At 33.3% G+C, this 13,321-nt stretch overlaps 2 protein-coding genes across 2 annotated transcripts; both read right to left on the reverse strand.

Annotated features, from left to right (window-relative positions):
- On the reverse strand, positions 343-7,122 carry LOC109356893 (fimbrin-5-like). The gene is made up of 16 exons (XM_019600510.1): positions 7,088-7,122; positions 6,899-7,024; positions 6,651-6,777; positions 6,352-6,522; positions 5,792-6,030; positions 5,520-5,691; positions 5,373-5,411; positions 5,122-5,190; positions 4,880-4,996; positions 4,255-4,466; positions 3,596-3,754; positions 3,261-3,460; positions 1,817-1,974; positions 1,366-1,462; positions 1,145-1,236; positions 343-888 (listed from the first exon to the last, which is right to left on the reverse strand). The coding sequence occupies exons 3-16, from the start codon at positions 6,735-6,737 to the stop codon at positions 697-699; spliced, it is 2,004 nt and encodes a 667-aa protein (XP_019456055.1). The 5' UTR covers positions 6,738-6,777; positions 6,899-7,024; positions 7,088-7,122; the 3' UTR covers positions 343-696.
- Positions 8,642-12,383, reverse strand: LOC109357488 (TBC1 domain family member 2A-like). Its single transcript, XM_019601476.1, has 7 exons — positions 11,751-12,383; positions 10,849-10,965; positions 9,652-9,830; positions 9,478-9,571; positions 9,323-9,400; positions 9,113-9,214; positions 8,642-8,864 (listed from the first exon to the last, which is right to left on the reverse strand). Exons 1-7 carry the CDS (start codon positions 12,231-12,233, stop codon positions 8,730-8,732), a joined length of 1,188 nt encoding a protein of 395 aa, XP_019457021.1. The 5' UTR covers positions 12,234-12,383; the 3' UTR covers positions 8,642-8,729.

Below are 13,321 nucleotides of genomic sequence, written 5' to 3' on the forward strand. Positions count from 1 at the left end.
ATAGCTCTTACAGTAAAAAAAAAAAAAAAAAAAAAAAAAAAAAAAAAAGACAGTAGAATCACATCTTAAGTGGTTTGAACATGTGTGAGAAACTGATAGAAACCTCGATAAGAAGAATAGATCAAATAGAGCCTAGCCCAATTCCTAGAGGAGGGAAATCAAGAAAAATCATAGACGAAATAATTAAGAAAGACTAATAAAGCAATGTTATGTCAATGAACATAACTTATATATTTTGAAGAACAATATAATGTCATTATATCTATGTAGTCAATCCTAACTATAACTAGTGAGATAAAGGATTAGTTTGTGTTTTACTCTGATCTAAGTCAAAAGAAATACGTCAAAAAAAGTTCTGCATTTAGAAAGAAAAAAGGACATCACTGGCTGGTTCTATTCATCAACTATACCATTGTCTGCATGCATGCATGAAGTATCTTAGCTATCGGAAGGGGGGAAAACGATGTCATCCTCCCATCTTATTATTGGGAAAATTTGCATGCGATTTTCATCAAAGAATATACCTAAGTACAATAAAATTCTAAAAGAAACTTTACAGGACCCTTCTATTTCTTGTGGTTTTCCATAACAGACAATAAACTCTTTCTTTCACAATGGGTGCTAAGAGGTAAGCATCTTCCATTTTCTCTATATTAAAAAAATGTTTTCCTCATTATCTATTGGGCCTGGTTTACTTCAACCTTCAGAGGCTGCCTCTGAAGCTGCATCATCAATGGTTAAATTTGATAGTTCATTAACTTCATCTGTTTCATTTGCATCGTCTACTGAAGCTACAGGTGATGCTTCCGGGGTCGTGTTATCTTCAGGTTGTTGAAGGCTCCAATACTTGATGCTAGCAGTTAAAGTAAGTATCATCTTCTGGTTGACCTGTCATGGTTAAATACAACAAAATAAGGTAGAGCAAGACATGTAATATTTGTCACTTTACTAAAAGGACTAGATAAAAGTCTGAGGTAATCTTAGTAAGCATTAATACAGTATGTAACATTGGCTAGCGATTCTATGGGCTAAATTCCTTTTACCCATTATAAAAAGATATAATTCGTGAAAGTATGCAGGCAACAAACTCACTGACCACAGGCAGAGTTTCTATTAAAATTCTGTTTCACATTGATGATATTACCTCTATTATGTCCTCGGGTAACAGAAAAATGGAACACCCAAGTTTTCGGGCAACACTGATTATATATGTTGCATTCAACTTCTTATCTTCATCTGCAATTCAAATAACAGAATAACTTGCATGTTTCAATTGTTTCTTGAAAGATAATGTGTTCAAATCACAAGTGTGCAATATAACGCTGCATAAGACATTGGAGAGTTGCAAGTTGGCAATTCACATACCAGTCTCCCCTTTAGTAACAAGACTCCAGTTGACCACCCTTGGCTCCACAGCACTCAAAAGCTCAAGGAAGAAAATGCCACTGGAAAGATTTTTATCCTAATGAAGAAAAAGAAACCGAAGTAAATATAAAAATGTTGAAATCCTTCAAGTAAACATCAAAGCAGCCATTATGTAAACAATCCCTTCAAGTACACATTGAACAGTCCTGTTCTTTTTTCTAAAGATTCAATTTACTTTAGTACTATTGATACCATGCCTATGTCATTTCTCTCCCAACCATGACCCTGGCAGTTTTTTTCAGATAAATGAAAATTAATAGTAATGAGGAACGTTAGCAAAAACTCTTAATAGCTGATCCATAATTTTAAACCTTGTTGGAACCACCTTAATATCATATCCATGCAAGATAAATATTGATATCTCATAATTGATACATGTTTGCTCGATTACCTTAAAACTCTCCATTTGGGAAGTTCTTCCTGCTCTCTTCACTTTATTGTTTGCCCAGTTTAGAATATCAGCATCAGTAATCTCTTTACCTTGGGAATGTGATCTCAAGTTCTTCAGAAGTTGAAGCATATTAAACCTCATAAGCTGCCACAGAAATGCTGTGGAAGAGACGGAGAAGAATGTTCTCAATATATAATGAAGCAGATTTGAACCAGAAAACAATAAAGTAACAGACTAACAGTACACCCATCACAACACCCCCACAGCACAAAAAATAGTTCAGAAACAAACCCAATAGTAGTGAAACCAATAACATAAATGGAAGTCAATCTTACTAAACAAATTACATATTCTGACAAGTAAAACATTCAATTTTTCCTGCTGACTATTCATTGCACAAGTGTGGATGCAAGTAATCCCCAACATCGTAGATCTTACAGGTGTGTGATAAAGTTTCCCCTTAAACTTAAGTGATGCTTTTGCATCACATATAACACCTAAAGCGCTCCTCAATTTCCTACACCCGCTTGAATCCTATTATTTACATCTTCCTCTATTTTCTTGTTGTTTTGTATGATGGACCCAAGATACTTAAACAATGTTGTGGTGCGCCTTCAATTTTCACCTCTAAGCTAAAATCAGTGCATCTCCTGTTAAACTTGCATTCTTTACATTTCGTCGTACTTCTACTTAAATGAAAGTCATGTGCTTTCAAAGTTAGTCTCTAGTCTCTACATCTCAAACTTCACACTTATTTCCTATCTCATTTCTCTCACTAGTCACTAGGACTATATCATTTGCAAAAAGCATGCATCCTACTCATGGCACCAAAGCTTGGATATGCGTTTAGTAAGCACATCCAAGACCCAAGACAAAATAGTGTTTTATTTGTACTAAAAGTGAAATTGGAGAAAATTATTATTCCAAAATAATCACAAGAACCCAGAACTTATTCCCATGTCCTACTTTCATGAAACTTTTCTTTTAAACTGTTCTTATGCATTGCAATCTAAAGTCAGTTTTCATCGGGCATTTAGAACTAAAAAGCGAAAATTATCATATGATAATCTAGTTTAAATGAAATTAAAATTTGTTTTTAAACTGATATCAAATATTCTTATACATGGATAGATATATCAAATATAGATATAAAGGTCAAATATTCCATTCTGCCATTATTTCAGAACAATTGTTAACATTCCTCTGTAACATATCACAAGAGCATATGACTTTGATTATCTTCAGTTAGCACCTGGCAAATTGAACTAGATAGATGTGACAACAAAAAAATAACACATAATGCACTGATCCACCAAAAAACCAATGAATGAGGACAAACCAGAATTCAAGTAGAAATTAAAGGAGAAGGCACTCTCACACAGACATATAAACTCCACCAGCAATAACAAATCATCACAATACTAAAAGAATCAATGAAACTCACCTATTAACAGCTTCTTATTCCCTTGTACAATATCATTACCAGCAACATTCACTAGCGAAAAGTTTAGGTCCTTCCCAATCTTTATAACTTGATTGCAGTTCTCAACTTTTCGGAATGGCATCTTTATAGGAGGTTTTGTTGCGTGCTTCCAATTGACAGATCCAGGTGAGACCTTATCAAGAACTTCTAGTAGAACCCATCTGCACAAAAAGGAAATTAGGAAAGTCATAACCAGTGATTAAGGTCAAGAATTTTTTTTTAAAAGAAACAAGTGCAAACTCTATGATAAGAAAAAAGAAGCAGATGAAGACACAACAGAACAGAGGAAAACTTACCCATTTCTGACATCCTCAAAAATATTATTGACAAAAGTAACAATTCCAAGACTGTTAATCCACAGTCTAAAGCATCTTTCTTCCCGGGATGTCTGTACATCATCCGTCATCATCTCAGCAAAGGTAATTTTCTTGCTGTCAGCAGCTGTAAGGCCATTCCTACAAAAGTAAAGGTGCCAGAGATTTTTGGTTTTATATAAATGGAACTCACAATCTGAACCAGCTAGAGAATCATTATGTACCACATACTTTCTCTAACTTATTAACTGTGACTAACCCTCCCTAAAATGAATCAGCTAGAGATCCATTACGTGCCAAGTACCAACTCCCCTGTCTCATTATAAACCTTTTTTTTTTCTCAAAAGAAAGGTCCAGTTGAAAGAATCAAAAGAAAGCACAATCTGAATTTTCAGTCATTAAATATAACGAACCTGATACCTAGTGGCCTCTGTAAGGAAAATCATGACAAATAAAATATAAAAGATAATGTAATAATGTTATTTTCCACGAGATAGGAGACACCCCCGCACCCAATTCCCCATTTAAAAATGGGGCAGGAAACAGCATCAGTGCTTGGAAGCATACACCAAAGTATTCTTACTGTATCAATGTATGATGAAATCACTAGCACATGTGCAAGCTCTTAAAACTAACCATACCTATGCTGGAATATTTGAGCAACAAATGCAAGATTAAGATTAGGAGACCCCTCTACTATGTCCTTTGGAGTGAGGTATCTCTTGCAATCTAATTTCTCTGCCTGCTCAAGAACCATCTTTGCTCTTTCTGTTGGGTCACTAGTGACCAAAGCAGATGGGCCTGAGTGTTCTGGAGCAAGAGCATTAAGCAAGTAAGCATAAGCTTCTCCATCCTGAAAACAGAAGACAATGTCAAATATAACAGACTTGTCGTACAATTTAGAACCATGTTTTTAATCTGTTCCTGTGGGTGTCAAGACATCTGCCATCTGTATCAAAAGATGGCCGCACATTGATTCAACAATTAACACGATGTAGAACAAAATACTGAATCCTTTCTTTGAAAACTTCAAATGTTTATCAAGGCTAATTACAACATAACAAGGTCAACTATTCACCTATTTGAAGCATGACACACCAAAATGTAGGTATTGGTGGATGAAAACAAAAAGTGTTAATAAGGAATACTGGTACAGAATGTTGTTTACCAAATGTTTTTTCTGTCACAAGGTGCAGGATCCAGACAAAAGTAATTACTTATACTAGAGTTAGTCCACATACGAAAAATAGTTATAATTTCCCTCACCTTGACGTCAGAAGAGAAGTTTGTAACTTGTTTCTCATATCCGGCTTTCTTCAAGTGGAAATTCATCCATTTCAATAAAACCTTATCAGGTGGTAAACTGATAAGCTCCTCCACATCCTGCCAGTAAGTTACAATGTAATAAAGAGGTTCATTTCAATTGTAGGTCTGACATATGTAAAGGAAAGAAAACCATGGAACTTGTAAATTACAAACAAAAAGAATGATATAATCCAATATATAACCTTGTCATCTTCCACTAATTCCACAAGTTGAGGAGTTTTCTTCAGATTGAGATCAGCTAACAGTTGAATCTAATGACGCCAACACAATGAAAATACAAACAAAAAAACAGAAAAGACAGCATAAGCATTATCAAATTTTTAACTTATGCAAATGAATATATAATTGAACTCATAATAGTGTCAAACTGTCAATCTTCTCATCTGAACTCCATACTATGTAAATCAAACGGGGCTAAGTTTATGTTGTCTACCTTGATTATTTGTGAAATCAGACCAAGTACCAGGTGTGGCTACAAGACAAAATACAGAAATTTTAAAGAACAAAGTTAGTCTTTCACGTCATAAAAACAATATTGGAAGGGGCGAGAAGAGTGTGACAGAAAGAAGATTGAACCTACTCTTGCTTCAACTAAATCCTGAGTACCAATATTAACAACTGTGCACCCAATAGCCTTTGCCGAATTGAGGCCAAGGGTGTGGTTCTCATTTCTCTCCCATGGATTAAGAACCCGTTTGGTATTAATAGCTCTCTCATCTATGGTCCCAGGAACAGCAACATTAATAAGCTTGCTACAGCAGTTAAAAAAAGAACCTTTAGAAAGAAAGAAAATGTTAAAAACTTTTATTCCTAGAAGAAAAAAAATTGGAGGTGAGGTTGGGTAAAATCTACCATAGAAGGACTCCATCTTTCGCAAGATCAAACAGTGCATCTGTTGATGGGTCGATAGGAAGAAATTGGCTCATGAATTTATCTTCTGCCAAATAGCCATTAATATGTGCAACATAAGAAGCTTTCTCGGATTCATTAATAGCATGATGAACAGTAGTTGTAGCTGCCTTCAAGAATGAAGAAGAGCTTTTAGAACCACCATCTTTTGCAGCTGCCCGGCCTTGCAAATTTAAATGTGCCTGCCAATCAATGTCAATGAATAAGCTGCTTGGTCTGATACAAATGTAATGCATATGAAAGTAATTGGAAATAAGGTAGATATACATGCATACTCATCATACATAAACAAAAACACACTTTCATGATAGGAGCATGCATATGAAGAGACAATTTTGATTTTGGAATATCAAATGGGATTATTGTATGTTGTGTATAATATAGAGGTTATTTCTTTGACTATATCTTTAAGAAAGCAGTAAACATCAAAATCTGAGAACATGATAGAAGGAAAATGGGAACAGAATCCTAAAGCCTTAACTTTTGTGGACAATAAAGCTCACCCTGAGGAAGGACTCAAAATCAATTTCTTCATCCATGTTCTGATATGATTCAGCTAAGATACCCTTAATCTCATCCTCCTCTAACACTTCATTGAAAGCCCTTAATTTCTTAAAAGTGGGTGGCAAATCTCCAACTGTTACACGCCCTGATTGAGTCCTTGCAGATACGTACTAGAAAGAAGACAACAGATTCAATATATATATGAAAAATGTTCGATTTGGAGATTATGAATATAAAAATAGAGAAAAGGATGAAAAGTAATAAATAAATAAATAAATAAAATGGAATATAAACATACTTTGGATTTGAGAGTACGTAGTTCAACTTGTGTGAATTGGCTCTGAAGCCATTGATCAGAAACGAGGACACCCACAAAACTAGACATGTTGTTGGTTGGGACAAAATATCAAACAGATGGAAGAACACTGACAAAGCAAAACAAACACATGTTTAAGGGAATTGAGAGAAATTCAATAGAAGATTACAGTGAGAAGAAAATAAAAGAGAGAGAGAGAGAGAGAGAGAGAGAGAGAGAGAGAGAGATACCTTAGAGAATGAGATTGAGATTGAAAGTGAAAGGAAGTGTGATCATTTTTTGTTGAAAAGAAGAAAAATAAACGTGCGATAGAAAACAATCTCAATTACTCAATTATCATTTACTCTCTTTCTTACCTCTAATAATAATAATCTAATAATAATAATAATCTAATAATAATAATAAACACCCAATCACACTTCCTATCAACACTCCTCCCCAACCACTTTCTTTATATTTTCACAATTACTTTATTTTAATTTCCTAAAATCACATATAATATCAAAACCTAAAAACTATTAAAATAACAATTAAGGTGATACAAATCAACTATGTATTTTTCAAATCAAATATATGCTACTTCATATTTACAATTAAAACGTCAATTAATAAATCATTAAATATTGTAGAATATGAGTATGATTTGACTAGAATACCATATTTTAATTCTCGTTTATTTCCTATCATAAAGATACATAGAAAAATATGAAGCAAAAAAATAGTATGTAATAAATAAGATAGATGGAAAAGATTATGTCATGGAGTATTGACTACTCAGTTTATAAAAGAGCAAAAGATTTAGAATAAAGGAAAAACATCAAAACATATGAAATAAATAGAATATCTCATTCCTCTTACATTTATTTGTTACTACTAAAAGTATTTTTTACTTTATAGTAAAAAATTAATTTTTTTAGGGCTTCTAAATGTTATTCACAACAAATGTTATTGATAAGAATTGAACTCTTATCCTTAAAAAAAAAGATATATACATTAACAATGCAAGAATTTTCTATACATTATTTCATTATTCACCATTTATTTTCAATTATCATTCACCCTTAATAAAAATAATACAAATGATTAAGATGATGCATTGAATTATATATAAATATTTACACTGCGGTAAGTGTATAAATATTACACCTATATTGAATATAGTAAATGATTTAGATCATTACAACTAAATAATGAATCTTTAGCCGGTCGGTTAAACCAGTAAACCGATCTCAATATCGGTATGGTACAATAATTATATCGGTCATACAATCATACTGGTCAAAACCGGCTAAAACCAGTCAAAACTGATTGGTTTTTAATTGAACTGTATCGGTCCTACCAACTGGTTTTTATTAAAAGTTAAAATTTTAATTAAAATAAAAAAACTTATTTATTTTTTATTGATTTTTCAACATTTAATATATTATATATGTATATTTGATTTCACCAGTATGTTATTTAATTAGTGAAGTATCAGTTAAACACTTAAACCACTGTACCACTATCATAACCTATCTAATAACCAGTACGTATTAATAACATAACACTACTGTCCAAACTTAATCCAAGCCAATGCACTTTATCCACCTCACTCTGGTAAATCACGTTAAACAATTCGGATTGAGTAACAATTGGAGTTGATGTATGAAAAATTACTTGGAGGAGAAAATTTCCCCAAAGCTTTTTCTATATATTTACTAGACATAACTACGAAATCTTACTCGAGTAACTAAAATGCTTGCAATATGGAGAAAAAATGTGATGCTTAATGTCATGTGCATTATTAAATATATAACATTGAGTAGGTAAAATAAGTGGATTCAAAGTAGAATGATAGATGCATTTTTTTAACTAGTCTTATTATTTGGCTTCTATGATTCATGTTGATGCACATTATAACATTAATAGTTTGGTATATAATATTTATATTCAAATTTACAGTTATGAGCTATAGACATTCGGAAAAAACCCATAAGGGTGATGTATAAATTAAACATTCTGGTAGAGGCAATACAAGATGATGGATGATTCAACATGAAACTTCAAATAAAGCAAATACTACTATTTGCCTTCCATTTTAAGGGAATTTAGCCTTCTTATCCTCTGATCAAGCTCTTTCATCACTTCAGGTTCCTGTTTCTTCCTTTCTTTTGATATATTACTTGTTGTCATGGAACCTATCTTATCAAATGCCACCTGCAAATAAAAAGAAATGGAAAACCCTCGTGCCATTTATTAGAGATTTTAGTTAGCTACAAGTTCATATACATGGTTTCATATAGTCAACTTGTAAGTTGTAACTAACTACCTTCACCATTATAAAGGAGCACCAAATAGAGGAAAACATGAGAGGAGATTGATAACAAGGATACCATGAAATTAATATATGATTGAAATGAAGACAGTAGATCAAAATAGGAAATGGTAAAAGCAACAAGTCTTACAGTCAGTAAATCATCTGGATCAAATAGGTGATGAGTGGTCATTTGGAGAACGTTGATTACTTCACCAACATGATGGGTTACAAGTAACTCATCTTCCTTCATCTGCAATCAAAGCTTACAACTGTTCAAACATCCCTTTTCGTACCGGCATAATCTTTATCTATTCATAAAAACTCAGGAGAACAAAAAGCTGCATCAATGTCGTGGTACCTTAAAGATCGCCAATGCCACGTTAAATATAACCTTAGCCCCCTCATAGAAAATGACATCCCACACTCGCAGAGTGGTCTGATTCATGGAAGGAGTATTATTACAGAGAACAATTTAACATTTCAACATATAATTTATTGCAGCATTATTCTAACCTCGGAAGGAAGGCTCTTAGAAAAGAGGCAAAGGAACCACTCCGTGGTAACAAGGGAAACATCAAATTCCAAAGTTTCCAAATGACTTGCTATCCTGTATTTCCATTTCTACAATTTTCAGAAGATACTTAGAGAAAATATGTGGTACATGGTTAATTGATCAAATCAAAATACCTTGGGCACTTTTTAACAACCAAATCTTTAAACACTCTTTGGTCAACATGACATCCTGATAAGTTGTTTGTGTAGCAGTCACTGACAAGGACATTTTCCAACAAGACAGCTAACATCCAAAACGCATCTTCTTCTGTCTTCATGACAAGCAACAACAATGCTGCAACGTAATTTAATCCCTGGAGCAATAATCGTGTAGTATCAATAATAAAGAAAATTAGTTCTCATGTATGCATTTAACATTTGTTATCAACGTAAATAACATTATTGATAGCTTCATTTTTAACTAATGCAGTTGCTCGGGGCTATATTTACCAGGAAAGAAATTAATGTAAAACATAGGTTCAGACGAAATGAAAAGCAAATATTGAGCATAATAGGATGTTGACTTTAATTAAACCCAGGTAGAACACACAAACTAATTAGTGGTGTAGTTGCACAATGTTAGTAATCAAGTGTGGAGATATTCCCCATTTCATGTCCATTTCCCTCATCTGACGACCGTACTTTTTTTAAACTAAAATTGGATTCCGTATTTTTATTAAAGGGTAATCTAGTGCACAAGGCTCCCACTTAGTGGGGTATGGGAAGGGTAGATATACACAACCTTACCCTACAAGCGGAGAGGTTGTTTCCAAGATTTGAACTCCTGACCTCGTTATTAAGAATCAATTTTATTAAATAGACGAATTGGACTCATTAATCGAATTAGACCACATGCTCCACCGCTTGTTTGGCCCCCGTCAATTCCTTTGAGTTTCGTTCTTGGGAACGTACTTCTCAGGCGGGAAACTTAACGTGTTAGCTACAACATTGCACAGATCAATACACACAATGCCTAATATCCATCGTTACGACTAGGACTACTGGGAAACACAATAATTTCATAAGAATCCCTTACCTTATAGCTATTTATATGGATAAGATACCCGAATAGATAATATATGTGTAAAAATATCAATTTCTATTAACCAATTATACGAGTTTTGTTGGTTGTAAGTAACGAGAATAAGTAACAAATATATCTGGAAGAAGAAAAGAAGAAGCATTGATTGAATGGAAGACATTTTCTACTTGAACTCCAAATATGAGGTATTTAGTAATTAGTAGTATTGAATTTCAAGTGTTCAGGGGAATATATTTCAAGTACCTAGCAGGGGGAAATCATCCGAAAAATGAAGAACATGGTAAACCCACCTGACAATACCCAACATCAGAGTCACGGAAAGAATAAACAACAAGAACACGCCTAAGAGAAGCATGCCCCTCGGGAGTGTCCAACCATGGATGGCCAGGGAAGGTCCGTGGTAGATCCTGTAATATGCTTAAATTATGTTTAGAAACAGAATAAATATAATGAGTGCATTGTAACACGTACACATGTTCAAATTATTCTCAAACAAACCATCATTAATAACCAACAACCATTTTAAGAATCACAATTCCCTTTACCAAGTCGGCAACCCTTAAATAAAATTCACATGGATGAATAAGGAGATGATAAAATCCAAAACCAATAAATATAAAAAAAGTTAAGCTATAACAACCTACACAAATTGATCCTGAATTTTAAAACTGTATTGAGGACCAGACAAATTCATATCCTATCTCTTTCTGATTAGCATGTTCTCAACTACATTTTGCCTCAAATGAAATTCATACACACAAAAACATTTTAATTCTTTACACGAGCTAAGTCAAACAGATTCCAAAATAACGCAAGGTTATAAACATAAGGCTAACAAATGATTGAGCACTTATCAATCTTTCTTAACTCTCATTCCACAAATAATGAATTTGCCCATTAAAAAATAGAAAGAAACACCACATCCATGAAATCTGAAACAAAATTTGTCTGAAAATCTTTTGATATGACACAATGTAAACTCTAGTTGATATGATGAATTCATCGAATTCATTGAAATCAACCCCTAAAAATTGAAATGATCCACACATATGCAAATAGTTATCATATGAAAGGACACCAGCCAAGCTAGAAGGTTGATGTAATATAACATTATAAAAACTGGCAGAATAAAAATAAAATTGAATCATGTGATGATAATAATAACAAAGAGTGTGATAATGACATGACATACATGATCAATCTGTCTGGTAGCAGGGGTGACTTTACCCTCAACAGCTTTGGTCAAATCATCATAATAACTATCAGGAACGGTGGATTTTTTCTTAGCAGCACCAGACAATGAAAACCAAATCTTAGGCCTTAAAACTGGAGGGATACCCTTCCTAATGAGCTTCTTTAAAGTGATAGCATTAGCTAAAGCTGAGAATTTCAATGAAGAAGTAAGAGCACTGCCTTGTCCTATGGTAGTATGCAAATACCAATTAGCACCTTTGCTTGCTTCCAATGCCCACCAAACACGACCTTGTTGCCTCACCTTCTCTCTTACCTCATTCAACACATTCACATCATCCACATTCCCTTTCACTGTGAATCCATAAAGGTCTTGGAATTTCACTGTCAGGTTTGCCCTTCTCGAATGGATGCTTGGCCTCAAAATTGCTGCTTGTGATTGGTATTCAAAGGCAATGTCTATTTTGCTTTTGCTTCCATACATTTTTTTTAGATCAAGAAAATATGGCCACAAAGGGGGGTTGAAGCAAAGATTATATTTTTAATTGGAATGGAATGAGCTTATCAAATGAGGAAACAACCCATTAGGCTAAAAACAGGAAAGGATCCATTTTGAGGACATGGGTGATACAATTTGACGATAAATTATGCGAGTTTATAAATTTTTAGAATCCCTTTTGCATAATCATAAGGAAGATTGAAACTTTGATATACATAGGTCACTTTAGTTGTGAGAGTGAGGTAAATAAATAAATTATGAAGAGATAAAAGAGGTTGAATATTGAGAAAACAAAATCGGGAAAAGCAAGAAGAAGCGGAGGGATGTTTGAGGAAGAGTGTAATAATATAGAGATGGTAAAAGGTGGAAAATGAAATTGGATTATCCTAAAATAAGGAAAGAGATGGTTCTAAGAAAAGAAGGGGTTGATTATTAAGAATATACCCCTAAGATATAGGGAAAATAGAAATGTAAAAAAAAAGAACCTAGAAATTGGAACGTGTACTGTTGGTGGCTGATCTTCGTATATAACTATACAAAGTTACAAAATTGATTAATGATTGATGTGGGGTAAAACAATCCTTTTAATCAATCAATTTTTTATTTACACAAATTTAAGAGGATTCTTCTTTGATTGTTTGAGGTGTTTCAAATTCTGTCAAAAAAATTAGACAAACCATATAGTTTAGATTGAGAATTTATGAGGTTGGTGATAAATTAGGTAGGTTTGGACTTTTCGTATTTATGATATTTATTTTTTAAAATAAAATTCCACATGGCATGGCGTAGGTTAAATGTCTTTCGTTGAATAAAAGTTGTGAGATTCAATATGATATAGATAATAAATTTATTAAATTAAAAATGCTGGTTATCAGGCTAATATAAAAAGTTATTATATCTGTACTATCATTTTAATATTGGTAAATCAATCAATTAAACGAGTTTAATAGTGAAGTTAAGTAATACTGTAATTAAATTAGGCCCATAAATAAATAAAATGTGGATTGGAACGTGTCGAGCTGTTATTGGATGGTTGAGGTGCACGGTCCAATGAGAGAAGGCCACATAGATAA

This window comes from Lupinus angustifolius, chromosome LG09, assembly GCF_001865875.1.
Source record: "Lupinus angustifolius cultivar Tanjil chromosome LG09, LupAngTanjil_v1.0, whole genome shotgun sequence".
In the NCBI taxonomy this organism is placed as follows: Eukaryota; Viridiplantae; Streptophyta; class Magnoliopsida; order Fabales; family Fabaceae; genus Lupinus; species Lupinus angustifolius.